General features: G+C 34.0%; 6 protein-coding genes across 11 annotated transcripts; 4 read left to right on the forward strand and 2 right to left on the reverse strand.

Annotated features, from left to right (window-relative positions):
- Positions 1-2,912: 2,912 nt before the first annotated feature.
- CYCA3;4 (CYCLIN A3;4) lies at positions 2,913-5,523 on the forward strand. Of its 2 annotated transcripts, none has more exons than XM_010480820.3 (7): positions 2,913-3,537; positions 3,839-4,071; positions 4,159-4,311; positions 4,423-4,456; positions 4,555-4,704; positions 4,783-4,917; positions 5,017-5,523. In XM_010480820.3, the coding sequence occupies exons 1-7, from the start codon at positions 3,193-3,195 to the stop codon at positions 5,098-5,100; spliced, it is 1,134 nt and encodes a 377-aa protein (XP_010479122.2). In that variant the 5' UTR covers positions 2,913-3,192; the 3' UTR covers positions 5,101-5,523. The 2 variants fall into 2 exon arrangements, with proteins under 2 accessions (XP_010479122.2, XP_010479121.2); XM_010480819.3 differs by having other exon boundaries at positions 2,922-3,537; positions 4,156-4,311.
- LOC104758019 (metal transporter Nramp2) lies at positions 5,310-8,134 on the reverse strand. 2 transcript variants are annotated; one of them, XM_010480818.3, is made up of 4 exons: positions 7,174-8,134; positions 6,704-6,840; positions 5,966-6,618; positions 5,310-5,765 (listed from the first exon to the last, which is right to left on the reverse strand). In XM_010480818.3, exons 1-4 carry the CDS (start codon positions 7,761-7,763, stop codon positions 5,535-5,537), a joined length of 1,611 nt encoding a protein of 536 aa, XP_010479120.2. In that variant the 5' UTR covers positions 7,764-8,134; the 3' UTR covers positions 5,310-5,534. The 2 variants fall into 2 exon arrangements, with proteins under 2 accessions (XP_010479120.2, XP_087351571.1); XM_087495445.1 differs by having other exon boundaries at positions 6,704-6,820; positions 7,174-8,053.
- A 266-nt stretch (positions 8,135-8,400) lies between these two features.
- LOC104758021 (proteasome subunit alpha type-1-B) lies at positions 8,401-11,605 on the forward strand. Its single transcript, XM_010480821.3, has 3 exons — positions 8,401-8,514; positions 9,494-9,995; positions 10,891-11,605. The coding sequence occupies exons 2-3, from the start codon at positions 9,645-9,647 to the stop codon at positions 11,371-11,373; spliced, it is 834 nt and encodes a 277-aa protein (XP_010479123.2). The 5' UTR covers positions 8,401-8,514; positions 9,494-9,644; the 3' UTR covers positions 11,374-11,605.
- Positions 11,606-11,757: 152 nt separating this feature from the next.
- LOC109124690 (gamma carbonic anhydrase 2, mitochondrial) lies at positions 11,758-14,316 on the reverse strand. Its single transcript, XM_010480822.3, has 5 exons — positions 13,970-14,316; positions 13,656-13,799; positions 13,083-13,208; positions 12,823-12,974; positions 11,758-12,265 (listed from the first exon to the last, which is right to left on the reverse strand). Exons 1-5 carry the CDS (start codon positions 14,082-14,084, stop codon positions 11,966-11,968), a joined length of 837 nt encoding a protein of 278 aa, XP_010479124.1. The 5' UTR covers positions 14,085-14,316; the 3' UTR covers positions 11,758-11,965.
- A 7,949-nt stretch (positions 14,317-22,265) lies between these two features.
- LOC104758023 (tubby-like F-box protein 6) lies at positions 22,266-24,625 on the forward strand. 3 transcript variants are annotated; one of them, XM_010480823.2, is made up of 6 exons: positions 22,266-22,682; positions 22,919-22,966; positions 23,048-23,404; positions 23,486-23,573; positions 23,667-23,799; positions 23,883-24,625. In XM_010480823.2, the coding sequence occupies exons 3-6, from the start codon at positions 23,063-23,065 to the stop codon at positions 24,505-24,507; spliced, it is 1,188 nt and encodes a 395-aa protein (XP_010479125.1). In that variant the 5' UTR covers positions 22,266-22,682; positions 22,919-22,966; positions 23,048-23,062; the 3' UTR covers positions 24,508-24,625. The 3 variants fall into 3 exon arrangements, with proteins under 3 accessions (XP_010479125.1, XP_010479126.1, XP_010479127.1); XM_010480824.3 differs by having other exon boundaries at positions 22,315-22,682; positions 23,051-23,404; XM_010480825.2 differs by having other exon boundaries at positions 22,344-22,682; positions 23,054-23,404.
- Positions 24,626-24,744: 119 nt separating this feature from the next.
- Positions 24,745-26,429, forward strand: LOC104758024 (CBS domain-containing protein CBSX3, mitochondrial-like). 2 transcript variants are annotated; one of them, XM_010480826.2, is made up of 5 exons: positions 24,745-25,020; positions 25,594-25,675; positions 25,802-25,875; positions 25,983-26,043; positions 26,156-26,429. In XM_010480826.2, the coding sequence occupies exons 1-5, from the start codon at positions 24,802-24,804 to the stop codon at positions 26,296-26,298; spliced, it is 579 nt and encodes a 192-aa protein (XP_010479128.1). In that variant the 5' UTR covers positions 24,745-24,801; the 3' UTR covers positions 26,299-26,429. The 2 variants fall into 2 exon arrangements, with proteins under 2 accessions (XP_010479128.1, XP_010479129.1); XM_010480827.3 differs by having other exon boundaries at positions 24,763-25,011.
- Positions 26,430-26,707: the final 278 nt, after the last annotated feature.

A 26,707-nucleotide genomic window follows, 5' to 3' on the forward strand; every position in this document is an offset into this window, starting at 1 on the left:
TGATGATTGAAAGCAATGTGAACTTGAATTTATAGACTTTAGAGGTGAGTAAGGTGATTAGGTAAAATTAAATATTTTCTTGGAGACGAAGTTGACTTTTTTTTTGGTAAAAACAATAAGTATAAACAAATCAATGGTGCGAAAAAACAATGGAAAATGGTATATTCATTTGTTGAGGTATATCGATGATCTTAAATATTACATTGATATCTTAGTCCAGATGGTATATTAATAAAGATTATTTGGTGGACCGGAAATGGAATCAGCCAGAGTGTGTACCTGAATGTTTGTTGTTCAATCTTGAGACATTCGTGTGGACAAGATACGAATGGCAACGAGAAGATGAGCTTGAAGTTGCCACATACATCCTTAAGAACGCAAGACGATTGAGGAAAGCAACTCTCTCCACAAAACCCATCAAATCTAAAGAGCGAGAAAATGGAAAAGAGACGTGAGATGCTCAACGAGTTGGTCAATCAGGTTAATGCTTCAAATTCATGTCACCTTGTGTGTGAAGCTGATACGTACTCTTGTAATTGGTAGGATAAATGCTATGAAAAAGTGCAAAACTGCAAATCAATCTACTTCACATATCCTAGGGTCATTGGCTTAAGTGTCATGAGTTGGAGTTCTTAATTAGAACCTAGCACTCATATATCCCTTATATATTAATAGGGAATCACTCTAAAAAAGCTGATGTGTTGGCGTTGGAGAGCTCGAGACACTAAAGAATTTATTGCCCTTATTTTTATAGATATTTACATATAATTTTCATTGAATGATTAAGGAATATTCCTTTTCAATTAATTTTAAAAAAAAACAAATATTTAACCAAATATTTCAATTTTAAAATATATTTTAATCATTTTATAACATATTTAATTATTAAAATATATTATTATTAGATTTAAAATATTTTTCAAAACCCGAAGTTATTTACTTATTAAAAAATCTGATTACTATTCACAATTTCACATATTTAAAAAATCAAAATTAAATTATCACAAAAATTATTATTATAGGGGATTGACTTTTAAATACCATTAATATAATAGTTCACGGATAAAACATAATCTTACATAAAATGAGAGTGAAGTAATAAAATAAACAAATTTTAGTTATATATTTTATTTTTACACAATTGAATTTTAGATTTCAGAAAATAATTGTACTCATAATCCTAATTTTATTTGCATAGATTTATTTCGCACTATGTGCAGATTATTACCTAGTAGTTAGTTAATGAGGTAGCAATGGTCAAACCAAAAGATGCATTAGAATTTTCAAAATACCTTTTGCATTTTCAAAGCAACAAATGAATATGGCCCATTTCTCTGTTTGTGTGTTAGCGACAAAATAATTAACGGACTTACAAATCACTCTTCCTACGGCTCCGGTTATCTACTGTGACAAAACAATGGTGCGACTTACTTGTGTGTCAATCCGGTCTTCCACTTTTAAATGAAGCATATTGCGATAGATTACCACTTCATTAGACATCAAATACAAGAAGGAATGCTTCGCGTCTCCCATGTGTCAACACATGATCAGCTAGCTGATATGTTCACCAAACCCTACCACGTACAAAGTTTCGCATTGTCTGTTAGATTGGTGCTACTAGAGTACCTCTATCTTGAGAGGACGTATAAAGATATAAATGCAGTTAGTATAGTTAGCATTACTTGTAACCTAACTCCTCTCATGTATGATGTAGCTATGTATATGTGTACAGATCTAATAATATTCATTACGTTCAACATCTATATTTTTCACTCACATAGTAATCTATATTTTTGATAGCTACGTCAAAGTCGATGGGGAGGATCATGAAAGAACACGCATGAACAATTTAAGGGCATTTTCTTTCTTTTCCATAGTTGATCAAAATTATTTTCTTAAGTGACTCCATGAGGCACTTCATCGACAAGGATTTATGAGGCCAGTTCATCAACAAGACACAAACATCATAACACTTTTGACGTACTATAATCATTAACAAAAAAAAAAAATTATATTACTCATGAAACTGAACATTTTTTAGAAAGAGTATTTAGAAGACCAAGTCTTCTCTCTTATATTATATGTTTTTGTTATTAAATCATCCTCCGAAATATATTTAATATTTTTTTTTTAATTAAGTAATTGTACACTACAGTTAAACTTCTATAAATTCATAAATTTTGCTGATCCCAAGTCGGACCAGTATAAAAATAGCAAAATTCGATAAGATAAGAATTTTTTTGAAATTTTCTTATAAAATATGGTCCCAATAATATCATAAATTAATAATCATGTAATTTTACGCACACACATATATATATACTGATATAATAATGTATGCTTTAAAATTTTAATTTTTTTCCAAAAACTCATATCTATAAAACAATTGTTATGTTGTATTTTCAAACTATAATGATATAAAATACTGTATAATATGTCATAAAAATAGTTTTTTTTTCTTTTAAGTTTTCAATCATCTAGATATGCATCATTTTCATTTTGATAGTTTTATAAGCTATTAAAATACGACATTTTGATATTATTATTCATAAATTTGAATATATATATATATATATATATATATCATATGTATAAGTGATATTGCTTATAGTATTTGTAATATATGGTCAATAATATTTTCTAAATATTACAAATTCAATTCTAAAACCATGAAATTCATAACATCCCAAAGTCTAATCTTCTTTTGCTAAATTGTCTCCACTAATAATTTTTAAAAATTTAAACAATTAACATATATATCTATAAATTATAAATTATTAATAAAATAATAAATATTAATATTACTATAAATTAATAAAGTAATATTAATCTCAATATTCTTAATTTATAGAGGTTTTACTATATATATATATATATATATAAGACAAAAGAAAGTAAATAAGTTATGGATTCTGAAATTATTGGGCAAAACAGCCGCCAAATAAATGTGGAAAATGAAATCTGCAAAACCAAAAAAAAAAAGCCCCAAAATTTGGATACTCGGTCAAATCCCTAAATTTTTCGAAATCGAAATTTTACACACATAGCAGCGCCATGACCTAAAAATCTCGAAACTTCCCCACAAAAATGGCGCTTTTACTCTACACATTTCGTTTTACCTTCCTCCTACATTAACCCTTCTCTCAAATCTCTCTTCCCATTGAAAAATCACAACAACAAAAAAAAAAAACCATGGCGGAGAATCAGAACTGTACGAGGATGACGAGGGCGGCGGCGAAACGTAAAGCTTCCTCCATGGCGGTGGACGAAAACCCAGTTAGCAAGAAGAGAGTTGTCCTCGGTGAGCTTCCGAATATGTCCAATGTAGTCGCTGTTCCGGTGGAACCCAATCTAGAAAGAGAGACCCTTAAGGCTAAATCAAGTGTTAACGCCGCGAAGAAGCAGATGAAGAAGAAGGCTTTGATGGTTCCTGCGGTGGTTCCTGAACCGAGCGAAGTGATTGAACCGAGATCTGTTGATCCTCAGATGTGTGAGCCTTTTGCGAATGATATTTGTTCGTATCTTCGTGAAATGGAGGTAATACAAACTTCTCTAGTAGATTTCTCGATTAGCCCATTTTAGTGCTTATCAATTCGATTTGCTATTGGAAGAGTTCAAAACTGTGGTTTCACTTTATCTCATTTGGGAAATTGGGACTGTGTTTGGGACTTGTTGACTAGTTGGTATTGACTAGTTGATGTTGACTAGTTGCAACTTGCATTCATGGGTTGGAATACAGTTATGGTTTGTCCAATCTCAGTTTACGTTTAAAGAGTTTAGGGATTGAGGATACTTTGGGACTAACTAACTAATGTTTTCTTGGATTGGTGAAATTCAGGGGAAGCCTAAATATAGACCTCTTCCTGATTATATTGAAAAGGTTCAGAATGATCTAACGCCTCATATGAGAGCGGTTTTGGTGGACTGGTTAGTTGAGGTTGCTGAGGAATACAAACTCGTCTCGGATACGCTTTATCTCACTGTATCCTATATCGATAGATTCTTGTCTGTGAAGCCTATTCACAGGCAGAAACTTCAGCTTGTGGGAGTTTCTGCAATGCTTATTGCGTCGTAAGCATCTTAACCCTCTTTTGCGTTATTGTTTTTTTGGTCTGTAGCTGCTTATGGAATCTTTGTTTTGCTTTTAAAAAAAAGTAGGAAATATGAAGAGATTGGTCCTCCTAAAGTGGAAGATTTTTGTTACATCACGGATAATACATTTACTAAACAAGAGGTGGTGTCGATGGAAGCAGATATACTTCTTGCTTTGCAGTTTGAATTAGGAAGTCCAACCATCAAAACATTCCTAAGGTTTGACTCTGATAAATCAGTCTGGTGTTTTTTACTTGCTTTTGATTGTATGGTTTTACTTGTCCTCATTTTGAGTGTTTTGCTTATTTTATTTTTGTTGCGTTTGTGCAGACGGTTTACACGGGTTGCACAAGAAGATTTCAATGTAAGCTCAAAACCAATCTACCTCTGAACTGTTGCATATGTATCTTATAAAGTGTCAGATTGTTAAATCTTTTCTTATTTCCTTGCCTTCTTTTTCAGGACTCACAATTGGAGATAGAGTTCCTTTGTTGCTATCTATCAGAATTGAGTATGTTAGATTACACCTGTGTGAAGTATTTGCCATCTCTTTTGGCTGCTTCGGCTGTCTTTCTTGCCCGATTCATCATCCGTCCAAAACAGCATCCTTGGGTAAGCAAATTAAAAACCACTACTAATTCTTTCACAAAGAGTTCTTGTATTCTAAATCTCTTCTGGTTATGTAAACAGAACCAAATGTTAGAAGAATACACAAAGTACAAAGCAGCTGATCTGCAACTATGTGTGGGTATCATACATGACTTGTATCTAAGCAGAAGAGGAAACACTCTGGAAGCTGTTAGAAATAAATACAAGCAACATAAGGTAAATTCAACAAAATACAATAATATAGCATCAACTTGTAATATATGTTGCAACTAAGTTTCTAGATGGTTACTGTCTGATTTCTATTATTGGTTACAGTACAAGTGCGTTGCGACCATGCCTGTTTCACCTGAGCTTCCTCTTGCATTCTTTGAAGATATTTCCATTAGAGGAAAGGCGTAAAAGAAGCATGAAGTTTATGTATTGGAAATTGCTAGTACCTAAGTTTTTTTGAGTTGTATATATCTGTTATTAGAGTGGCAGATTAGTATTATTGAGTATTGTGTTTAATGATTTTTTTGCTAACGTTAGTTAAGAAACTCCCTTTCTTGGCTTGGCCAATTTTTCAGTGGTTATATTATTAGCTTTTGTATTGGATTCGCTTTCTGCTATTTTGTTTATGATGTAATCGTGTAAAAGCCTCTTTCAATCATATTGGAATGTGCACATCCTCTTAAAAAGAAAAAAAGTACAACAAAGACTTTGCCACTACATATTTAATATCTGTGATGTCACATTCACAAAAGCTATGCTAAATAACTCTTATCACCACTTTGGGGTATGTATAAAAGGTGAAGTTGTTTACCGTATCTTGAGGGTAGTTATTTTTTGTGCAGCTAGCTATCTGAGATGGACACTCTTTTGGGTAGTTCTATTGACGAGGAAGACCAAGGAGAAGGAAAAAAGTTGCTGTGTGAGATGAGGTAGACTATAAAGGCAACATAAGCAGTTGTCCAGACGCAGACGGTAACTCTAAACATGAACCCGTCAACTTCTGAGACAAAGAAATCCAACAGAAGGTAGCCATTGATGATCATTACAAGGGCAGCCACAGTCCAAGCTATTCTCTGCAATATAATCATAAATCCAATCAACACTCATCATGCTTCTTTGTTCCATTCAAGGACTTCGAATCTAAATAAAAGAGTACTATAATAGCACAAGTCAAACGGAGGCACCTATAAAATGATAGACTATACTGATTCTAATGGATGCGCATAAACAAATGGGAAACTCAGAGCATTTAGTAAAAGAAGTTGAAATTAACCTGGAGTATAGGCCCAATCTTGAAGTCTCCCATAATTTCTTCTTTGGATACCAAGGTTAGAAGAGGGAGAAGAGCAAAAGGAATTTGTACAGACTGAAGCACATTGAGCCATTCATTCAAAACATCCAAGGAAGCTTCAGAAGTGTTGAACACAATTGCCACAATCATAGTTGGCACTATAGCACAGCTTCTTGTTATTACTGCCCTCATCCATTTCTTAAGCCGGAGGTTCAAAAACCCTCCCATTATAAACTGTCCAGCATATGTGCCAGTTATTGTACTGCTTTGTCCGGCTGCTAACAACCCGATACCCCAGATATAAAGAATCGGAAGAAGCCCACCTCCAAACTTCTCTTGAAGATACTGACCCGCATTAACTAGACCAATGTTATTAGCTTTCTCGGTTCCATAAAATCCTTTTGCAAAGACAGTCGTCACAAACAAGTTAATCATGAAGGAGATGAAAAGGGCGACCGATGACTCGATCAAATAGTAATTAAGTGCCTCTTGAACTCGTGACTTCCTCTTTGGATCGATTTTCCTCGATTGTACAAGAGCCGAATGCAAAAACACATTGTGAGGCATTATGACACAGCCAACCACACCTACAGCTTGCCTAATTGTCTTTGAGCTAAGTCTCGGGAGTAAAATACCTATCCATGAACATAAAGATCTGATTTTTAAACAGTCAAATCAAAGCAGAAGAGAGTGAGGAGAAAAAGAATCTGAAACCTTTACCTATCATAAGTTCTTTTCCATTTGGCTTGGTTTCACCAAACATCCAAGCAAAGGACAAACCCATAGTTGCGATCAAAACTGCAAAAACAGCTTCTAACTTCCTCACACCGTAATTCTCTAGAAACAAAAATAAAAAACTGTTTGCAACAGAGATTCATCAGCCAAAATTTCCAAGAACAAAGAAAACAAAAATTATCTTAACTTGAGATTTAAATCACAGATCTTTAAACCAATCTTCTACTGATCATCTTAGCCAAGTTTTAACAAGAAAAGAACCAAAGCAAAAAAGCAAATTTCTCAACTTCAAATTGAATCATATAGATCCCTAAACCAAGTTTCTACTGATTTCCAGGTTCCAATCTCAAATTCACTAAGATGATTGATTCATAATTTCAGATTGAATCATAGAAATCTCTAAGTCAAGTATCATCTAAAGAATGATCTGAATTAAATTAAAAAGAAGAACTCACCAATCGGAAGCCGTAATGACAACACCAGCCCAAAGAGGCAAGACACCACGGCTAAGAATCTGAATAGCAATAGCACTACCAATAACCTCTTGAATATCAGCACCAATCAAAGCAAGCTCCGCCATAGACCAAAGCACATACCTAGCCCAAGTGGGATACTCATCACGGCAAAGCTCAGCTAAATGACGACCAGTAGCAACACCAACTCTAGCTGACAACATCTGAATCAACAAACCCATAGCCGTAGCCCACATTAGAAGCCACAGCAGAGAGTACCCAGCGATTGCACCAGCTTGTAGATCTCCTTCTAAATTCCCCGGATCCAAGAAGGCTATACTCATCAAAAACCCAGGTCCCGTGAACAGCCACAGTTTCCGCCACGAGAACGGCGGTGCTGCGTCTCCGGTGCTCGGATCGTCGGGAGAATCGAAATCGACGATCAGGATCTTTTCGTTTGTTTCGTAAGCGGCTTCGGATTCGGAATCGTCGGAGGAGGTAAGGTGATGATGAGATTGAGGATGACGTGGATGAGGAAGAAGACGGTCAGCTTCTTCTACCTTCTCGTCGACGACCTTCACGTCGTTTTCCATGGTGGAGGAGGAGGAGATCGGAATATTCTGTCGGTGGTGGTGGTGGTGTGGTCGTCGTCGCCGTACCTGAATGTTGTATTGTGGTGGAGGGAGGATAAAACAGGTTGCAGCAGCAGCAAGCACTGAGGCATGAATTCTTATGACAAAATACTTTTTTTTAATACATTAATGCGTTTCTTTTTCATATCTTTTTGTACCAAATTCAACTTTTTTATATATTAATGCACCCAAAAATAAAATTAAAAAGGATAAAACTTTATGTTATTAATTTTGCTTTTGAAATTTTGTATAAACAGATTACGATTAGGGTTAGGACTTAGGAATATGACACAACAACCAGTTTTTAGTGGGTTTTGTGTTAGTGTTGTCATAGTAGTATTGTCACGATTTGAATGTACTATAAAGCTTGCTTTTTCTGATGTGAACTTAAAAATAAGGTATGAGTAACGCATGTTTTAATACATTGTTTTTGGACTATTGCTAGACGTCACATACCTTTTAGATTTCATTGCTTGTTTTGATCGACCTCTTCCTCTCTTTCATAGATCACAAACGTGTGAGATTGAATCAAACATCCCAATTCCCAAATCAAAAGTTTCCTATATATAAGATATGATTGCTTTCTTTTTTTCTCCTTAAGATTACTTTGTCTAATTTGATCTCCTACCAATACCATCATATTACAACAATACAACGTATTGAATGTGATTTTATAACTCGTGTTCCAAATATCTTTTAGTTGAAGACTAAGGTATTATAAGTTTGTCTTAATTTGATCTCCTCTCATTTCTAGTTAAACGCTAAAATTCTTGTCACACATATTTCCAATTAAAATTCTTTGGATGCAGGTTATGCATGCAAATTTTAACCTCCTCATCTTTTACCAAAACATTGTTTTTTGTTTAATTGTTGTGTGCAAATACCGGAACTCGCTTTACTAACATTTACTGAAAACTTTGTTGAGTTTGTCGTGGTGATTAAATTGTAAAGATACTTTGTGACTATTTTCGTAATCTTTTATGCGTTTTTTCTTCTTTCATCATTCATTAAAAACATATTATTTGAATTTGTGAGTCTTACTTAATAGTAGCCAATGTTCAAAAAAGCGTTCAGCACTGACTAGGCGATGATCCAAGATCTAACATATGAAACGTCTACTCAAAAATTTAATCGATTTTAGATGGTTTAGGCAATTATACCATAACCCATTATATATGATGTTACATATAAAAGTATACAAAAATATTTACACAAATATAAAAAACAATAAATCATAATCGAAAATTAAACAAAAACATTTTATTTTATTCATATCAGATAACATATATTAATATTTCTAACTACGTATATGATTTTAAGCAGTCAAAACAAGGACCTAGGCATCGCTATAGCATTTAGTTGAAGCGTAAACTGAAGCTTAGAACACCTCTTTTATTAATAATTCAAGAGTGATCCTAAAAGTTTCTTAGGCCTCAAAACTAATCTCCAGAAGCTTAAAACACCTTTTAGAACATCGTAAAAATTATTAGTAGTATTTTTATCACCATTTGTTTGTTATTCATATTTTTCCCCCAATCAATCACATGATTTTAACAAAAATATCTATATTATAAAAAAATTTGGGATTTCCTTTAAAAAAATTCTTTACCTCTAAATTAATTTGGAATAATACGATACAATAAGTAAATAACATATTGATAAATTTACAATTGTTTATGTGTATTATATAGGAATGGATGTAAAACTAAAACCCAAAAGTCCATTGAGTTTCTCATAAGCCCATCTTGCTTTACTTCTTCTAAAGAGAGAGAGACCATCCTCCCTAGCTTGAAGCAAACGAAAAGCTCCTAACGAAGAAGACGAAGAAGAAAGCTAAGAAAAATGTTCAGGAACCAGTATGACACAGATGTGACGACATGGAGTCCAACAGGTCGGCTATTCCAGGTAGAGTACGCAATGGAAGCCGTGAAGCAAGGCTCGGCCGCAATTGGACTCAGATCTCGCTCGCATGTCGTCCTCGCTTGTGTCAACAAAGCTCAGTCTGAGCTCTCTTCTCATCAGAGGAAGATCTTCAAAGTAGATGATCATATCGGTGTTGCTATCGCTGGTCTCACTGCTGATGGTCGTGTTCTCTCTCGTTATATGAGATCTGAGTCTATCAATCACTCTTTTACTTACGAGTCTCCTCTTCCCGTTGGTCGTCTTGTTGTTCGTCTCGCTGATAAGGCTCAGGTAAATTGAGATTTTTGGGTGAGCTCGTAATCGTATATACTTGATTTTGACCTAGAATAAGATTTGTAGTTATCTAAAAGTTCGAAGCTTTATGAAATTAGAGTGAAGTTTAAGTTTTTTCTTAGCAATGTGGTCAAGATGATCAGTGAATTGTTGTGTATGGGTTATGTAACTAGAGCTTCTTGATGGTTGAATTAGAGCTTTTTGATGGTTGAATTAGAGCTTCTTGAGTGTTTGGTTATTCTAGTCATTTCCAATTATGTTGCTAGTTTTAGCTTCTTATCTTACCAAAAGCTTTGTCTAAGCTGTTTTAATCCGAATGCAAAGGGTTAATATATACCAAGAGGATGCCTGCATTAGACTGTCCTGTTTTGCTCCTTAACTTGTATTAGTTGTTTCTGGTTGGCATCATTGAATTATCTTCTTTGTCGATAGAACTGTGAATGTGCTGGTTTTCTCCTTCGGTTGTATTAGTTGTTTCTGTTGGCATTCTCTGCCTGGTGAAGAAAGTTGTTTTCTTTAGCAGTTGAAAATGGGTATATGTTCTTGTTGATCTCTTTTACTTGTCGTGTCTCTTCACTTGCATGATGAACCATTCCTCAGCAAGATGTTGTTGTTTTATGATTTCCATATACTGTAACTTTTTTGCTACATTTTCGCTACTTTTGGCATCTAATGTAGTGTTTTTAACTTCAAAAGAGTTTTGCTTGCTACGTCCTAGTCATTTTCATGTCTGTCAAACATATAGTTAGCGGCTGTATTGCCAATTTTTATTGTTTTCTGAGAAGAACCCTCATATATCCGTCTTGTACTTTGAACAGAACTCTCAATTTGTTCATCGGTGAACCCATTTATTGGTCTTGCATTTACCTTCTTCATACTTCTCCTTGAGCAGGTATGCACGCAACGGTCATGGAAACGGCCTTATGGTGTTGGTTTACTGGTAGGTGGATTGGACGAGTCAGGAGCCCACCTCTACTACAACTGCCCTAGCGGAAACTACTTTGAATATCAAGCATTTGCTATCGGGTCACGTTCACAAGCTGCAAAAACCTATTTGGAACGCAGATACGAGAGCTTCCAAGAATCATCAAGGGAAGATCTGATAAAAGATGCTATTATGGCCATAAGGGAAACTCTGCAAGGGGAAACACTGAAGAGCTCGCTCTGCACTGTTTCTGTTCTAGGAGTCGAGGAGCCGTTTCATTTCTTGGACCAGGAAAGCATACAAAAGGTGATCGATACGTTCGAGAAGGTTCCTGAGGAAGAGGAGGATGCTGGTGAGGGTGAGGCCGAACCCGAGGCTGCTCCTGCTGCTGCTGGAACTGGGGAACAAGGTGGTTCAGGTGATCAAGATGTTGCACCAATGGAGATGTGAGCAAGTGAGAATATGTTAAAGTTGGATTTACTAATCAACTTGAGGGGTTACAATGTTCTCTTGTTTAGTTCTTTGGTGTCAAAAAGTTCCAAGTCACTGGATGTCCCAAGTATTTTGGTTTTTACTCATTTTATAACTGGCTTTGTGACATAATGGATTTAACTCGAGTAACAATGAGACGTTTAGGGTTGAACATTAGACATGGTGGGGATAAAAGAATTGTTGAGTTTCACTTCTCCCTGTTTTTACCCTTTTAAGTTCGAATGATTTACCTTAAAGAATAGAGAATACCAAACAGAGTCCCTTATGAAGACTTATATGATTCTCTTTTGTTTAATTGGTAATAGAAAGGGGAAGAACAGTGAGAGAAAGAGAGAGCAAAAAGGTAGTGAATGCAACTTTGTTTCTCTTTCTGCAATTGTTCCTCGAAGAAATGACTTCATAATGCAACGGTACATTATTGAGCAAGGATGATAAATCCGCTGCTTGCTCGGAAGAAAAGTGAAAACCAAAATAATATCTCTCTCGACCTTCCAGAGAATCAATCCTGTCTTGAAATGATTTAACACACAAAAACAACCTGAGACTGGAATTAGTAGTACTGAGTAGTCGGGACCTGGGCTGGGGGTTTACCACCAGGTAACACATTGTCGGGAAGTATCAACTCAGGTGGAATTTCACGGGTAATCCCAAGCATTGAATCGTAATCCTCGTCCTTGCGTGCATACTTCCTCCTAAGCGCTTTCTCAACCTCGATCTGATCAAATGATTTTGAGTTCTCTGAGGCATGAATCTGTGCGAGATTGATGTAGTTTTTTGCTGACTGTGAGATATACTCTATCTCTTCATCTGTTAACTTTCTCATGAACTTTGCTGGATTTCCTCCCCACACCTGCCACATAAACCCATTAGATTTGTCCTTGTAAATATATTTTCAAGTCGATGGTTGAAGAAAGTAGTTCAAACGAATAGCAAAACAAGACTTTTAATCCTCATCAAACAAATGGAAACACAAGCACCCTCCAATTACTCCAGTCACCCTTGTTTCAGATACAAGCAGATTTGCAACGAGGGCGAAAGTGGTTTTCAGATTTCGACAAATGCAATATGATTTGTCGGCATAGCATTGCAGTAAGTAAGTAACAATGTATCAACCAAATTGTAAAGCAAAGACACACAGTGGGTCTACTTGAGAAGTTCAGCAGTGCAAGCCTTTGTTATAGTCTACTATAACTAGCCAATGATAGAATGCATTTCTAGCTGGGGTTACTTGGTAGAGCTTATATGTTGTACATAACAAAACATAAGGGTCTATCTTTGGTTCTTGTAACCATTAATTCTCTGGTTCTGCTTCAATTTAGAGAGAAATAAAGCAGTTTCCGGTTTCAGTCTTATCACAAACCTAGTAGGCAGTAGTAAACCACAGAAAAAGGGTGAATAGAAAGATACCTCTCCAGAAGGGATTCGCGTGTTCTGTTTCACAAGAGAACCAGCAGCAACCATGGCATGTTTCTCAACCACCACACCATCGAGTAGTGTAGCTCCCATGCCCACAAATGCATCATCTTCAACAGTACACCCATGTATGACAGCACTATGACCTGCATAAGTTAAAGAGAGAACACTATAAGTAACAATCATGCAACTATGACCTGCTCAATTCCATAAAACAGATATTCTAAAACTGATAAGTCACTTTTTAGGTTTACCTACTGTTACATTGTCCCCAATTAGAGTAGGTAGAACCTTGCCACTTATGTTGGTTTTTGCAACATGTACAAGAGTATTGTCTTGAATGTTTGTCCCTGATCCAACGCTAATGTTATTCACATCACCTGCACAAGATGAAAACCCCAGATCAATATACAAAAAAGGTCTCCACCTACTTCATGTCATTTCCATCAACGCTACACTAAATCTAGAACTAAGGATCAAGACAGTAACCAATAACAGCAACACAAGATTAGAACGTCACTGAACTTACATTTCCTGAAACTAGTCAAATGAAAAGGCCAACCCACAACTCATACAAGTCTTACCAAACAAAACTAGACTAGTGTTTGTATTATGCTGTATGATTAACACTAACAGCTGAAGCAAACAGAACACTAAACTATGACTAATTCGCACGAGGTTGCACAGTATATAGAGCTGCAAATTTGGTACTTCGTTTGAACCAAACACCATTAAGACTATATACTCCCATTTTCTAGGGCTCTCAGGAGTAATAACATGGAACCAAAATCTCTTTAAGACTAGTGAAAAAAAAATCAAAGCCTCACCTCGAAGAACACACCCATACCAAATGGACGAGCTTTTCCCGATCTGAACATCACCAATAACAGAAGCACTCGGAGCCACAAACACATCCTTATCCACCAATGGAGATTTACCAAACACATTCATCAACGTCCGATGCCTCGACACTGAAAAAAACAAAAACAAACCACAAAATTTCTCTAATCAAATTTCTCAATCCAACCACAAATTTCTCGAATCAAAGGAAAATTTCTGAAGAAGATACAAATTAGAGATATGAATTGGATCTAGGGTACAATATAGAGCGTAAGCAAGTGAAGGATCTGAAGAAGCTTACGATGTTCCTCGATGCGGTGGCTCCCTTGGAGAAGAGAACCAACGCGATCAAGAGCTTGACCAGTCCCACGAATCCAGTTGCCCACAGTGTAAATCGCTCTTCCTAGGGTTCCCATTTTCTTTTGTTTGTTGTGATTCTCCGATTACACAAAGACGGACGAATCTGTGAAATGCGAAGGTTTATGGAGGCGTTCTGTGGCTAAATGTGTACGGATTTTTTTTTTACTCGAGTGAGTTGTTTCGTTGTTTTGTTGACCTCTGAAATTTTTTAGAGTGGGAGGATAAACCAAACCGAATTGAAGTGAACCAAACCGACATTTATTAATCTAAGATCGAACCAAATGATATAACAAAGAATAATAGATAGTCCGCGAAAATAGGCGGGGTTAAAACTAGGATAGTAATAGTAATTGTACATTCATAAAGAACTAAGAAAATATTATTGTGTTAGAAAATTTAGGTAAGTACCATACAAAAAATATCAAAACTGCCCACAAACAAACAACAAAAAACAAAAGTATAGCTACATATTGTTATTTGTGAAAAAATGTGTCAGTTAATAAAAATATCATGATATACGGAAAAGAAGCGTATTATTTAGAAAAACAATGTGTTTTAATATTACAAATCATGTTTTCAAAAAAATCACATCTATACTATTAAAAGACATCTATACTATTAAAAGAGAAGCATTTTTAATAAGTAGACATAGATTAAGAGATTATTACATGTAATGCCACTCAAATAAGAATAAGGATATATATACTTATAGCCAAACAGTTTGATAGAACAAATATTAAATGATTTTAACACATTAACACATAAAAATCGGAAGGAATTTAAACCTATCATAAAATCTAAATAAATCAACCCCCATAATTAGAGTAGAATTAAAACAACCAATTAAAACCTAACCACATAATTAGCAACATAATCTTTAAGTCATCGATTAGTAAAATTCAATCTTACAATATCTTCTAAAATAATAAAGATGTGTTTAATTTATGAGGGAAGTTAACATAATCTCGGAAATTAAAACCAAAATCTCGGAAAGTATCTTAGAATATGATCTTAATTTAATTACTTGCTTAATTATGAAATATTTAAATTATACTAACTAATATACCTTTCAACCAACCCTAATTGTAGTATCATTTCAAAATGCTATAAATGATAACGAAAGAAAAAATATTTGCAAAAAACAATTAAATAATTTACTACTCCCGAAATTAACAGCATACCTTGATCAAATATTTGATTGGATTTTTGGATAGTTTCAAAAACTCCCAAAATTTTAAGAAAATTTGAATTATTGATTCACTAAAATACTGATTAAAAGATATTTAATCAAGATATGCTGTTAATTCAGCTTTTATTTTGCCTGAGAAATTAAAGTAATATGCAATTAAGTATTTATTTGTTGAGATTTTGATCCTACTAACCCTAACTATCTTCGAGCTGTATATATCTTCTTAAAGTTGCACACACTATATAAATTGTTTCATAAAAAGAATATTTTCATCAGCCACTGAGAAAATTAACCCTGCATAGCTTGGAATACGAGTGTGCAATGGTTTTAGAAAAGAAAACGGCAGATGATGTTGAATATGTAACCAAAGTCCATCATTAATCTCCTATATTTTATATGGGGTGAGTCTTATTTTTATTTTATTGTAGGTTCACAATTTTGTCAATTTATATTTAAATATGGAATTTTGTATTTGCAGATAGTGGATGACATACATAAAAAGTGACATACATAATACCTAAACCTAAAGAGTGTAAGGATGCATCTAGGTTTTGTACATGAGTTAATTTGATCATTTATACACACATAATATAGTCATCGTATATCCTATATATTTACAAGCATTACCATTGTCTATAAACATTTAAACAATTTTCCATTTACTAAACTTTTTACAAATAGATTTACCGTCGATTAAATCTGGCTTTTCATATGATGTACTCATGTCATTTTTTTATTGTTTATGGTGTTTAGTCTTAAGATATAGAAGAGAATAGTATGTAATTGTATTGTAGATTTGTGTATCCATCAACACAACATATATCACAAGGTGTAGACATTTATGTCCCATAATGAAAATGTTTAATAATACATTTTATAAAACTAATTAGAAATTGTAAATTCACATTATCTGTTTTATTTTCATTTAATTTATTCGTTATTTAAATTATGTCAATCAAACAAAACAAAACAAAACAATGTTTACACATTTAAGACTTAAATAGTAATATTTTATTTTAATTTTATCTATCAGAAAAATATTTCCATATACATTTCTATTTTTGAATATATAAAAATAAAAAATGTTGACAAACTATTCATGATAAATGGGACGGGTGTAATATATTCAAAATCTCCATACTATTTATTTCAAATATCATGACTAATTATAGCGGGTATAAGATACACACGTGTAATTCAAAAAATAAAAAATATTATAGTGTAAAAAAAATGGGTAACAAGTTAAAGTATAAACATTTTTGCTAGCTAGATTCAGTTCTCAAAATCTTTAATTTGAGTAAGCGTCAACTTCAGAATGGGTATGTGCCTACTTTAAGATGATTATTTTGAAGAAAAAAAATTAGTATTTGAATATTTTATAGAGTTTGGGAATATCAAAAATGAAAATACGAGTAATCCGTCATAATCTTTCACCCATTTCTTTAATATATATCTTACATATTACATATCAGAAAAAATCAATACTATTAAAAGGAAAGCATTTTTAATAAGTAGACATAGGGTTAAAGATTATTTATTACATGAAATGCCATTAAAAACAGAATAAGGATATGTATAACTTAGAGCCAAACATACACAATTAATATATGAACTGTATACGATACAAGTGTATCCAAACAGACCTGTAAGCAAATTAAATACTAAGGAAGAAAGAATATTCTAACTAATTGTAATAAATTTTGAAACAAGAATTACGAATATCAAATCCAATCTCAACATATTCAACTAAGCCGAGATTTCCGAGCTTAATTTCGAATTATCTGCAGAAAAAGGACCACGACATACAAAAAATATGGAAGAAGGGAACGAAAAAATACTATCCAAATATTCTTTATAAAATATCTGACAAAAATCTGGATAAACTAATTTCTTTTTGGGTACCTATATTCAATTCTCAAATCTCTTTTGAGTATCTGACTAACTGTACATGTCAACTTCGGATTGGTAGAAAAAAACTGGGTTTTTTTTTTTTGTAAACTTTAGATAGTTTGAGAATATAAAAACGAAAAATTTATCTCAATCCCTTTAACATATAATTATCTATATTGGAACTTTTTTTTAATTGAAACACATGTTATCCATGGGCTTTGCAAAATTTTAAAGTGATGAATGCAGACATTTCTCCTATGGGGTTTTACGGAAAAAATAGCAAAATTGTTATGGGCAAGCCTATCGAGTTGGATTTATTCAGGTAGACAATTTAGGTCATTTGATTTGAGAAGTTTTAATATTTTAGCCCGGTTTGATATTTCTTGGGGCGGGACAAGACGGGTTTTCGGTCCCAAATAGATACATCACTTTTTTCTTACCATTTTTTCAATGTAATCTCATCATTTGTTGTCTAACCAAATAAAAAATAAATTGAATACTAAACTTATAGTATGAGATAGGGTTATGAATGTTAATAACATTCTTAAAAAAATATGTTTACATTAATAATTTCATATATATATACGTAATATATTGCAAATATGATAACAAATTTTGGTTCTGAAATCATTCCCGCACGTACGTGCGGGTCCGAATCTAGTGTAATTTTAATAAAGAACGTGTAACTTAAAAAATAACGTATTAAAAAAGAGATATTATATTGTCACATGTAATTTGATAAGGTAGCGAATTATATAAGAAAATGTCATAAATTAAATAAGAAAAAACATAACGACGGAGATTCTAAGAGAATTTGAAATCTAGAGAGAGAAAATTGATATTTTCTGTAATTTGAAAGAGAGAAACCGAAAGGAAGAATTGATGTTGTGTGTTGTGTTTGTGAAGTCAATTGTAACATATTATGACAGAAGAAATGATGGTGTTTCATGGTGAAAAGAAGAATATGGTGGAACAACATTGGAGATAGTGAAAAAAAAAAAAGAGACCGAGGAAAAAAAAAAGAGAATAAGATAAATCTTGGTAATTTTATTACCTTTTTGACAAAAGTACTGTGGACAAATGGTATTTCTTTAATTTCTTTTTCATTTCAATGTTATTCTTCTGTAAAACATAAATGTAAAATTTTTATAGATGATACTCTCTCCGTTTCATAATATAGGATGTTTTAGAAAAAAAAATTTTGTTTCATAATATAAGATGTTTTCAAGTTTTTATACAACTTTTAGATTAATTTAATATTTTCTATTATGCATTATTGTTTCTAATTAGTTAAAAATTTTAAAAGTAAACACTTCTTAATCTGTGTGGAGGGAGTGGGAAAAACAGCTTTTTCAAACCCCGACAATAGCCCTGTGTTGAATTCATATATTTGACTATTAATCTGGCCTAAACATACATTATGTTTATGAATATTTGAATTTCATACCTCAACTTCGAAATCAATACCCCAAGTATAATTGTTGTGCCATAACATACAAAAACGTGTTTATCGACTAACTCTGTTAAGCTTCCATTTAACCGTTCTGACGTGGATTCCACGTGTGCACAGCGATCCAAACGACGTCGTTTTGGCTAAACATAGAAACTAAAATTTTGACCAACAAGACGTCGTTTTTTATTTCTCTCACAAAATCTCTCTTTCTCTCTCCCGAAACTCTCTCTCGCAGGTAGGAACCCTAGAATTTGGGCATTTTTAATTTTCGAGTCGATCTGAAGTAGTTTAGGTAGCCCAAAATAGGTGTTTAGGCAGCTCTTTCAGGTCGACTCGAAATTGAAAACGCCCAAATTCTATGGTTCCTCTGCCGTGAGAGAGTTTCGCGATAGATGAAGAGAGATTTTGTGAGAGAAATTGACCAAAACGACGTTTTGGTCAAAATTTTAGTTTTTATGTTTAGCCAAAACGACGTCGTTTGGATCGCTGCGCACACGTGGAATCCACATCAGAACGGTTAAACGGAAGCTTAACAGAGTTAGTCGATAAACACATTTTTGTATGTTATGGCACAACAATTATACTTGGGGTATTGATTTTGAAGTTGGGGTACGAAATTCAAATATTCATAAACATAATGTATGTTTAGGCCAGATCAATAGTCAAATGTATGAATTCAACACAGGCCTATTGTCGGGGTATGAAAAAGCCGTTTTTCCTGGAGGGAGTAGTATTTTAAAGCTAACATTTTTTTTTTGTCAAACCTTGTGCCTTCATTCATTCAAATATATAAGAGTCCATTACAAGTACATAGAAGAGGCAAGGAGCAGAGTTTGAAACAACAAAGAAAAAGCATTCCCCAATGCCAACAGGTGATAAACAGAGTGATAAAAGAAAAACATCGATTGTATAGTCCAAGAGAGCTATGAGCCACAGGCTTGAGGGCCTAATGGTACATGTGAGATCATGGTACATCGATAGACCATCTTCGAGGGCTTCAAAGGATGGTTGAATAGTCACTGTCATCCGACATTGTGACGTTAACAAAGGTATCAGTGCCTCAATGTCCACCGGGGCGATAGGAACCCACAGTAACAGGACGGCAAAGAAACCGGTGACTATGGTGCTATAGTTGGTTAGGGATTGCTTTGAAACCCAAAGCATAAGGTTCGGATCACTTTGTGAATTCACAATAAGGACTGGTTGGGACAAGATCCATGTGGTGGAGGTGGTTGAAAGACGATGCTTGTAATCATCAAATAGCCAGCTTAGTTTGTATCCGTCAATGAACAAGATGTGTTCAAAATCGAGATTACCACTTTTACTAGAGCAGTTCAAGGAGCAAATACCATATATCCATATGCTTTTATAACCAAATCTCATTACTCTAGAAGCATCTAAGGCCAGGTTCCGTGAAAAATAGATGAATAACCAAATCAGTACTGTCATTACCTTTCTCCAATGGAGTCTTCGACCAAAGAGTAAAGGGAAACGAAGCAGTACATTGCACTGGAAATCCATAAACGATGAAGTAAAGGGCCTAGGCTTCCTCTTTTGACCAACCTGAGGATAATAAATGGGTTTGACATGTTTTTGTGCTAATGGGCTTTTCTTGAGGCCTAGGTCCACTAAGGGAAACCCTAGGTTTCCAAGAGGTCGCCGCAAGGAATGGTCGGGTTGTCGGCCGCCCGAGATGGACGGAGAGATCTGCGTTGCAGACGGGTTCTCCGTTGAGTGGGGAGCCGGCGGGTTCATGTAGTGGCCGTGGTAGCAGGGATCGTCTTTGGTAACTAGGTCCACTGGAGAAAATCCTAGTGTCATAACCGATTGCCAAAGTGAGAACTGGTTGAGGCGACTATCCAAAAGTAGCAGAGATTTTCCCGAGAGCGGAAGCATCCCTGGTGAAGGTGAGTTTGGCGGAGTCAGTCGGTGGCCTTGGTTAGAAACGACGATTGAAGATAAGTCCACTGGGGAAAATCCTATCTTCATAGTAATTTGCCATGGTGAGGGGTGAGAGAAATGGTTTCCCGATATTTGCGAAGAGAGTCTCTCCAGAGGAGTGTAGATCGGTGGGAGCATACGGCAATTGTGGTTTGAATCGGTGGAAGATTTTATTAGGGTTGTAATAGGGTTAAAACAAGAGGAAAACAGAGAGAAAAACTTGAAAAAGGAACTACTAGCAAGATCGACTAACAGATAAGCAGGTAAAGTTAAAGATGGATCCCGACGCCGGCGAGAAGGAGTCTCACCGGCGCCGGAGAAAATGGTTGAAAGGGTCTCCTCGATATTCGTGTCTGGGAGAAGAAATATTCCAAAACTAGTTTTTTTTTTTAAGCTAACATTATTTTTTTCTTTTTTCTTAGTGTTTGAACTTTACCACATACTCCATTTTTCAATAAAATTTAAATTTTTATTTTATCACAAAACCATATTGTAATTTGATGTACTTGTTCTAATGGATAAAATTAATAAAATATATTAAAAATAGAATTGTTCATCATATCAAATATATATCTTAGTTAGTGTTAGAAATATTAAAAACTTAACAAAACAGAAATAGTATAAAAATTCATAAAATTGTTTTGAAATCCAACATTTTCCTAAATTTAATTTTTCTATATCTCAGTATCTCATAAGTAATAATTTTAGCTCATGTCAAAAATAATTTTAAATGACTTAGAATTTATGAAATAAAATATATTAACATTTTCATCAAGTAATCAAAAATTCATTCCTATAAACTAATTTATATATTATTTAATGTAACTCATGAATCTACTGAATAAATAAAAATAATTTGTGACCTGAAAGAATATGAAAATACATTTACGTTTGTGAATATAAGGAGTACGGTACTATCATTCGTTTTCGTGCCTAATTAAAAAGTTTACTTAATCGACCTAAAGCTAGTGAAAAAAGAATGTTGGTCTTGACTTATAAAGAAGTATTAAGGTTTTGATTTTACAAGTAAACAAATTTATGTCGTTTTAGATTTATGAAATTCAGTGGTTGAGGTTTTGAATTTACAATTCAACAAAATTATATGTTGGTTTGGATTTACAAATATGAATTGGTGTTTAGATTTACAATTTAAAAAAAAAACCTAAATGTTGGTTTGAGTTTATAAAAGAGTGGTTAGTGTTTAAATTCTACAGTTAAACAAAATTACATGTCGTCTTGGTTTATAAAAAAGGTTAGAGTTTATATTTTATAATTAAAAACAATAAATACTATTAGAGTCATTAACTTTGCAATTTAGGATTTTTTTTGTCTTATTGAGTTATGTTGATTTATTTTAATTGCTTTATTTATATAATATTAACTATTTTGTTTATTTAATTAAAAACATGGTAAATTTTGATTGGCTAACTAAGAGAAGGTGAATAAGAGAGGTTGAACTTGACCCCTAGAATCCAAGTATTATAATTCAAATCATTAAACTTATTAATCCATCCATTTGATCCATAAATCTATGAAGATCCAAATTTCAATTTATTAAATCCATGGATTGGATTAGTGTGAGTTGATCCATCAATTTTAATATTATAATATATATAATCCATTAATTTCTTAAACCATTTACTAGATTCATAAAATAAACCCTAGTCAAAACCTCAGATATGTTATCCCAATTAGTAAACATTTTGAAAATCCAGTTGTAATAAATAACCCTCTAAAAAGCAAAATGTAAATTGGTTCTTCCATAATCCTATTTTAAGTAATTTACTAATTTCAATTGAAAAAAAAAAAAAAAAACACGAGCCGCGCTGACTAGTCTTTTTTATCCGTTTTAATAAATTAATTAAGAAAAATAAAAAAAAAATAAAAAAAACTCTCCGTCTTCTCTTTTTCTTCTTCTTCCTCGAAATTATTGCGGTTACTGTCGTCTTCCTTCCTTCCTTCCTTCCTCCCTCCTTTCCGTAATCGAAACTCACGTCGGCTACGGTTACGTCATCGGAGAGGTGGTGGTTTGGTGGTAGTGGTGGTGGTGGTTCCGTTCGTTTTTTTCACCTCCATTTCCTGGGAAGATAAGCTTTAATTTCATCGGAAGAAGAAGAAGAAAAAACTTTGTCTCAATCTGATTTTTTTTTGAGCTTCCCCATGGATTTGTCGCTTTTGTTGGTACATTAATCCTCTCTCTCTCTTTCTCTTTTCTCGATGTTTTCATTTGTAAAAAAAAAAAAAAAAACTTTTCTCGAAGTCTTCACGATAATGCCGGAGAAGCTGGATCCATGCTCTTTTCATGAATTGGGGGATTTTTTTTTTTTAATTGCTTTATTCGATGAATATTCATGGAATTGAGTCGTTTAATACTTTGATTAATCTCTGATACATTTCTGTTTCTTTGAAAAAAAAAGCTTTAACGAAGCTGAGAAATTTCTTGGGGGAGCAGACAACAAATTCAGGTATATATAACATAAATAAATTTGGGTTTTTGTTTTTTTTGTTTGTTTGTTTTGTTTTGATTTGGTTTGGTTTCAATACAGAAGCAGTGTAGAGCAATGTCGTTTAAGAACATAGTAAGAGAGTTTAGGGTGAAGAACAAGTACAAAGGTATTGGTAGACGAGGGAGGTCACATATTGCACCAGAAGGATCATCTTTGTCTTCTTCTTCTTTATTATCAGCTAATGAAGGTTTGAATCAGAGTATTTGGGTTGATTTGCCTCCGGAGTTGCTTCTTGATATTATCCATCGGATTGAGTCTGGACAAACTCTTTGGCCTGCGAGGAGAGATGTCGTTGCTTGTGCTTCCGTTTGTAGGTCTTGGAGAGAGATGACTAAAGAAGTTGTTAAGGTTCCTGAGCTCTCTGGTTTGTTGACATTTCCTGTTTCCTTAAAGCAGGTTAGTTTGCGTTCTTCAAACACTCTGCTTTTGGATTTGTGTATGATCAGTGTCTAAAAATTTGGATTCTTTTGGTCTCAGCCTGGTCCTAGAGATGCTCCAATTCAATGCTTTATCAAACGGGAACGAGCTACTGGAATATTCCGTCTCTATCTTGGTTTAAGCCCTGGTTAGTTTTACTATTATCACCTTCAGAACCTCTTATGATATGAGTTTGGAGTTTGGACTATATTATATCCCATCTTCCTCTATATGATTGCAGCTCTTTCTGGTGACAAGAGTAAGCTGTTGTTATCCGCAAAGAGAGTGAGGAGGGCGACAGGTGCAGAGTTTGTTGTATCCTTGTCAGGAAATGACTTCTCAAGAAGTAGCAGTAATTACATAGGAAAACTGAGGTTAAAGTCTAGCACCTTCATTGTTCTATATATTATCGTTATGTCAATATAATATAACTTTTGTTGTGTGTGTGTGTGGACAGATCCAATTTCCTGGGAACCAAGTTCACAGTCTACGAAAACCAACCTCCTCCGTTTGACCGAAAACTCCCACCATCAATGCAAGTGTCTCCATGGGTATCATCAACATCTAGTAGTTACAATATAGCTTCCATCTTATATGAGCTGAATGTTCTGAGAACAAGAGGGCCAAGAAGAATGCAATGTATCATGCATAGTATCCCGGTTTCGGCAATTCAAGAAGGCGGCCAAGTCCAGTCACCTACTGAGTTCATAAACCAAGGAAAGAAGAAGAAGAAGCCTTTGATGGATTTCTGCTCAGGGAACCTGGGAGAAGAATTCGTTGTAAAAGAGCCATTAGTTCTGAAAAACAAGTCGCCGAGATGGCACGAACAGCTCCAATGCTGGTGTCTCAACTTCAAAGGTCGAGTCACAGTTGCCTCGGTGAAAAACTTCCAGCTAGTGGCAGCTGCTGCAGAAGCAGGGAAGAACATGAACATTCCAGAAGAAGAACAAGATAGAGTGATATTACAGTTTGGGAAGATAGGCAAAGACATTTTCACTATGGATTATCGTTACCCGATCTCTGCTTTTCAAGCTTTTGCCATTTGTTTAAGCAGCTTCGACACGAAGCCAGTATGCGAATGAACCAAACATATCGAATATCCAATTATAATTCTTCTATTTGCAAGTTTGTGTGGTTTAATGTACATACTTTTCCCTCTTGGAGCAATCAAATCAAACAATCAAGATCTTTTTCATCCAACTTTAACTTCTTCTTAATTTATAATTAAAAGCAATTAACTTTTGGTTTAGGCAAGGTATGTCTTAGTCTTTCTTTGGAAGCAAAGAGTCTTTCACCTTCCTTTATTACAAAACCCAATTCATGTTTTTGTTTCTGTTTCATTTGTTTCCAAAAAAGAGCCTATTAAGACAAAAAAAATGAAAGCTTTTGTGAGAGGTTTGTTAGCAAGAGCTCATGAGGTCCCAAAGATTCAGAGGAAAGTATCAGCCGGTTTTGGTTGCGTTACTTCACCTCCGCCTCCGGAGAAAGGATTGGAGAATCTGACGGTGGCGGATGTGCTCTCCACAAAGGAGACTGATGTTGCTACGTGGATCTCATGCCGTACAAACGACACTGTTTTTGACGCAGTTAAGAATGTTCGTTCAACTCCTTTTTATAATCTCGTTAAATGTATGATTTGCTCATCACGTTACTTACATACACGTATTTCTAAGCATTTTTAAGTTGGGTACAAGTCTAAAAATATTTAGGACTTATTACTTGACATCTATGATCGATGTGGTCTAACAGTGAGCTACATATTAGTATTCTATTTGCCGATTAGTTTTAGTACTTTAGGTTCGTTGTCTACTCCACGTTGTATGTGTCCCAGCTAATAAGACATATGATTACATGTATTTGTATTTTATGTAATAACATTATAGTGCCCATATGTTTGTATATTATGTCATGCATACACGTATAGAAATACTTAATTACAATGTCTTTGGATTAATGGTTTTAGCAATCGCGACTATGTAGTTCTTTCTATTTGTTGCATATACAGTGTGTAGATTTGTTTAGCTTGCTAGCCACTTTCAATTTTGTATAATGAATGCTAATCCGTAGAGTATTTTGGTGTTTTTTCGTATATATATATATATATATATTTTTTAATGTTTGGGATGTCTTAGTTATAGCTTTTTTTCTTCTAATCAAACAAAAAGCAGATGGCAAAGCATAATATTGGATCGTTGGTTGTCTTAAAACCTGGAGACCAGCACTATATTGCAGGAATAGTGACAGAGAGAGGTATAAAACAAATACAGTTAGGCTCAATTTCATGAAATTAAGTTACTTTTATAAGTGTTATTTTTTAAATAATTTTTATAACTACACCTATATTGGATTGGTTGATTCTTCATTGTAATAAAACAGACTATATGAAAAAGATTATTTGGGCCGGAAGATCATCAAAACTTACAAAAGTTGGAGAAGTTATGACTGATGAGGTCAGAATAAACATAAACATTCTCAAGTTAATAATATTTGGAAACATTTAGTCTATTACTGATCCAGTTAAATTTATTAAAAAAATTGTGGGAATTAATTTGACCAGAGCAAATTGGTCACTGTTTCGTCTGGAACAAACATAATCAAAGCAATGCAGCTTATGTCAGGTAGTTTATTATACACATACATATACAAGAATCCAATATGTAATTCTTCAATAGCTACAATGATCCCTCTTAAATATAGTTTTTTCAATGTTTGCTTTTTAAAATGATGTAGACCATCATATAAGGCATGTACCGGTGATTGATGGAAAGATAGTAGGACTGATCTCTATGGTTGATGTGGTTAGAGCCATTGTGGACCATCAAAATGGAGAGCTCAAACGATTGAATCAATTCATCAAAGGAGACTACTACTAGTTTAGATCAAATCCACAGACGAAACAAGAAGATTACATTATACTATCAACAACTATGTAATATACTATTAATTATGGACCTAAATGATTTCATATATTTAGATCCCCACTCAAAGAGATTATGAGCATAAAGTCCAAAATATCTAAAAGAAGTTGTTTATAGGTTTCTATGGGTTTGGGCATATATAAAAATTAAAATACATACAAATGAATAGACAAGAATTCGAGACCTCTCTAATATACGAGTGTAAGAACTTAGCATTCAAATTTTTCGTTTTATAAGTCTCATTCTCTATCACTTCCTCGATCAAATTCTCTCTCCTTTTTAGGAAAAAAAAAACTTAGCATTCAAGAAAAAAAAAAAAAAAAAAAACAGTTACCTCTTATAACGTTTTTAGAGTTAAACCCAA

This window comes from Camelina sativa, chromosome 17, assembly GCF_030686135.1.
Source record: "Camelina sativa cultivar CO46 ecotype springtype chromosome 17, ASM3068613v1".
NCBI lineage: Eukaryota > Viridiplantae > Streptophyta > Magnoliopsida > Brassicales > Brassicaceae > Camelina > Camelina sativa.

What these genes read in the sequence shown, in the direction of transcription:
- LOC104758019 (XM_010480818.3), bottom strand. Translation starts at nt 7,763, where the DNA reads ATGGAAAACGACGTGAAGGTCGTCGACGAGAAGGTAGAAGAAGCTGAC. An exon ending in GTCATTACGGCTTCCGATTG is followed by an intron (nt 6,841 to 7,173) that starts GTGAGTTCTTCT and finishes TGTTGCAAACAG; the next exon opens with TTTTTTATTTTTGTTTCTAG. An exon ending in TGGAAAAGAACTTATGATAG is followed by an intron (nt 6,619 to 6,703) that starts GTAAAGGTTTCA and finishes GTTCATGGATAG; the next exon opens with GTATTTTACTCCCGAGACTT.
- LOC104758021 (XM_010480821.3), top strand. Translation starts at nt 9,645, where the DNA reads ATGTTCAGGAACCAGTATGACACAGATGTGACGACATGGAGTCCAACA. An exon ending in GTCTCGCTGATAAGGCTCAG is followed by an intron (nt 9,996 to 10,890) that starts GTAAATTGAGAT and finishes CTCCTTGAGCAG; the next exon opens with GTATGCACGCAACGGTCATG.
- LOC109124690 (XM_010480822.3), bottom strand. Translation starts at nt 14,084, where the DNA reads ATGGGAACCCTAGGAAGAGCGATTTACACTGTGGGCAACTGGATTCGT. An exon ending in GTATGGGTGTGTTCTTCGAG is followed by an intron (nt 13,209 to 13,655) that starts GTGAGGCTTTGA and finishes CATCTTGTGCAG; the next exon opens with GTGATGTGAATAACATTAGC. An exon ending in CGCGAATCCCTTCTGGAGAG is followed by an intron (nt 12,266 to 12,822) that starts GTATCTTTCTAT and finishes TTTATGTGGCAG; the next exon opens with GTGTGGGGAGGAAATCCAGC.
- LOC104758023 (XM_010480823.2), top strand. Translation starts at nt 23,063, where the DNA reads ATGTCGTTTAAGAACATAGTAAGAGAGTTTAGGGTGAAGAACAAGTAC. An exon ending in CTATCTTGGTTTAAGCCCTG is followed by an intron (nt 23,574 to 23,666) that starts GTTAGTTTTACT and finishes ATATGATTGCAG; the next exon opens with CTCTTTCTGGTGACAAGAGT. An exon ending in AATTACATAGGAAAACTGAG is followed by an intron (nt 23,800 to 23,882) that starts GTTAAAGTCTAG and finishes GTGTGTGGACAG; the next exon opens with ATCCAATTTCCTGGGAACCA.
- LOC104758024 (XM_010480826.2), top strand. Translation starts at nt 24,802, where the DNA reads ATGAAAGCTTTTGTGAGAGGTTTGTTAGCAAGAGCTCATGAGGTCCCA. An exon ending in AGGAATAGTGACAGAGAGAG is followed by an intron (nt 25,676 to 25,801) that starts GTATAAAACAAA and finishes GTAATAAAACAG; the next exon opens with ACTATATGAAAAAGATTATT. An exon ending in AGCAATGCAGCTTATGTCAG is followed by an intron (nt 26,044 to 26,155) that starts GTAGTTTATTAT and finishes AAAATGATGTAG; the next exon opens with ACCATCATATAAGGCATGTA.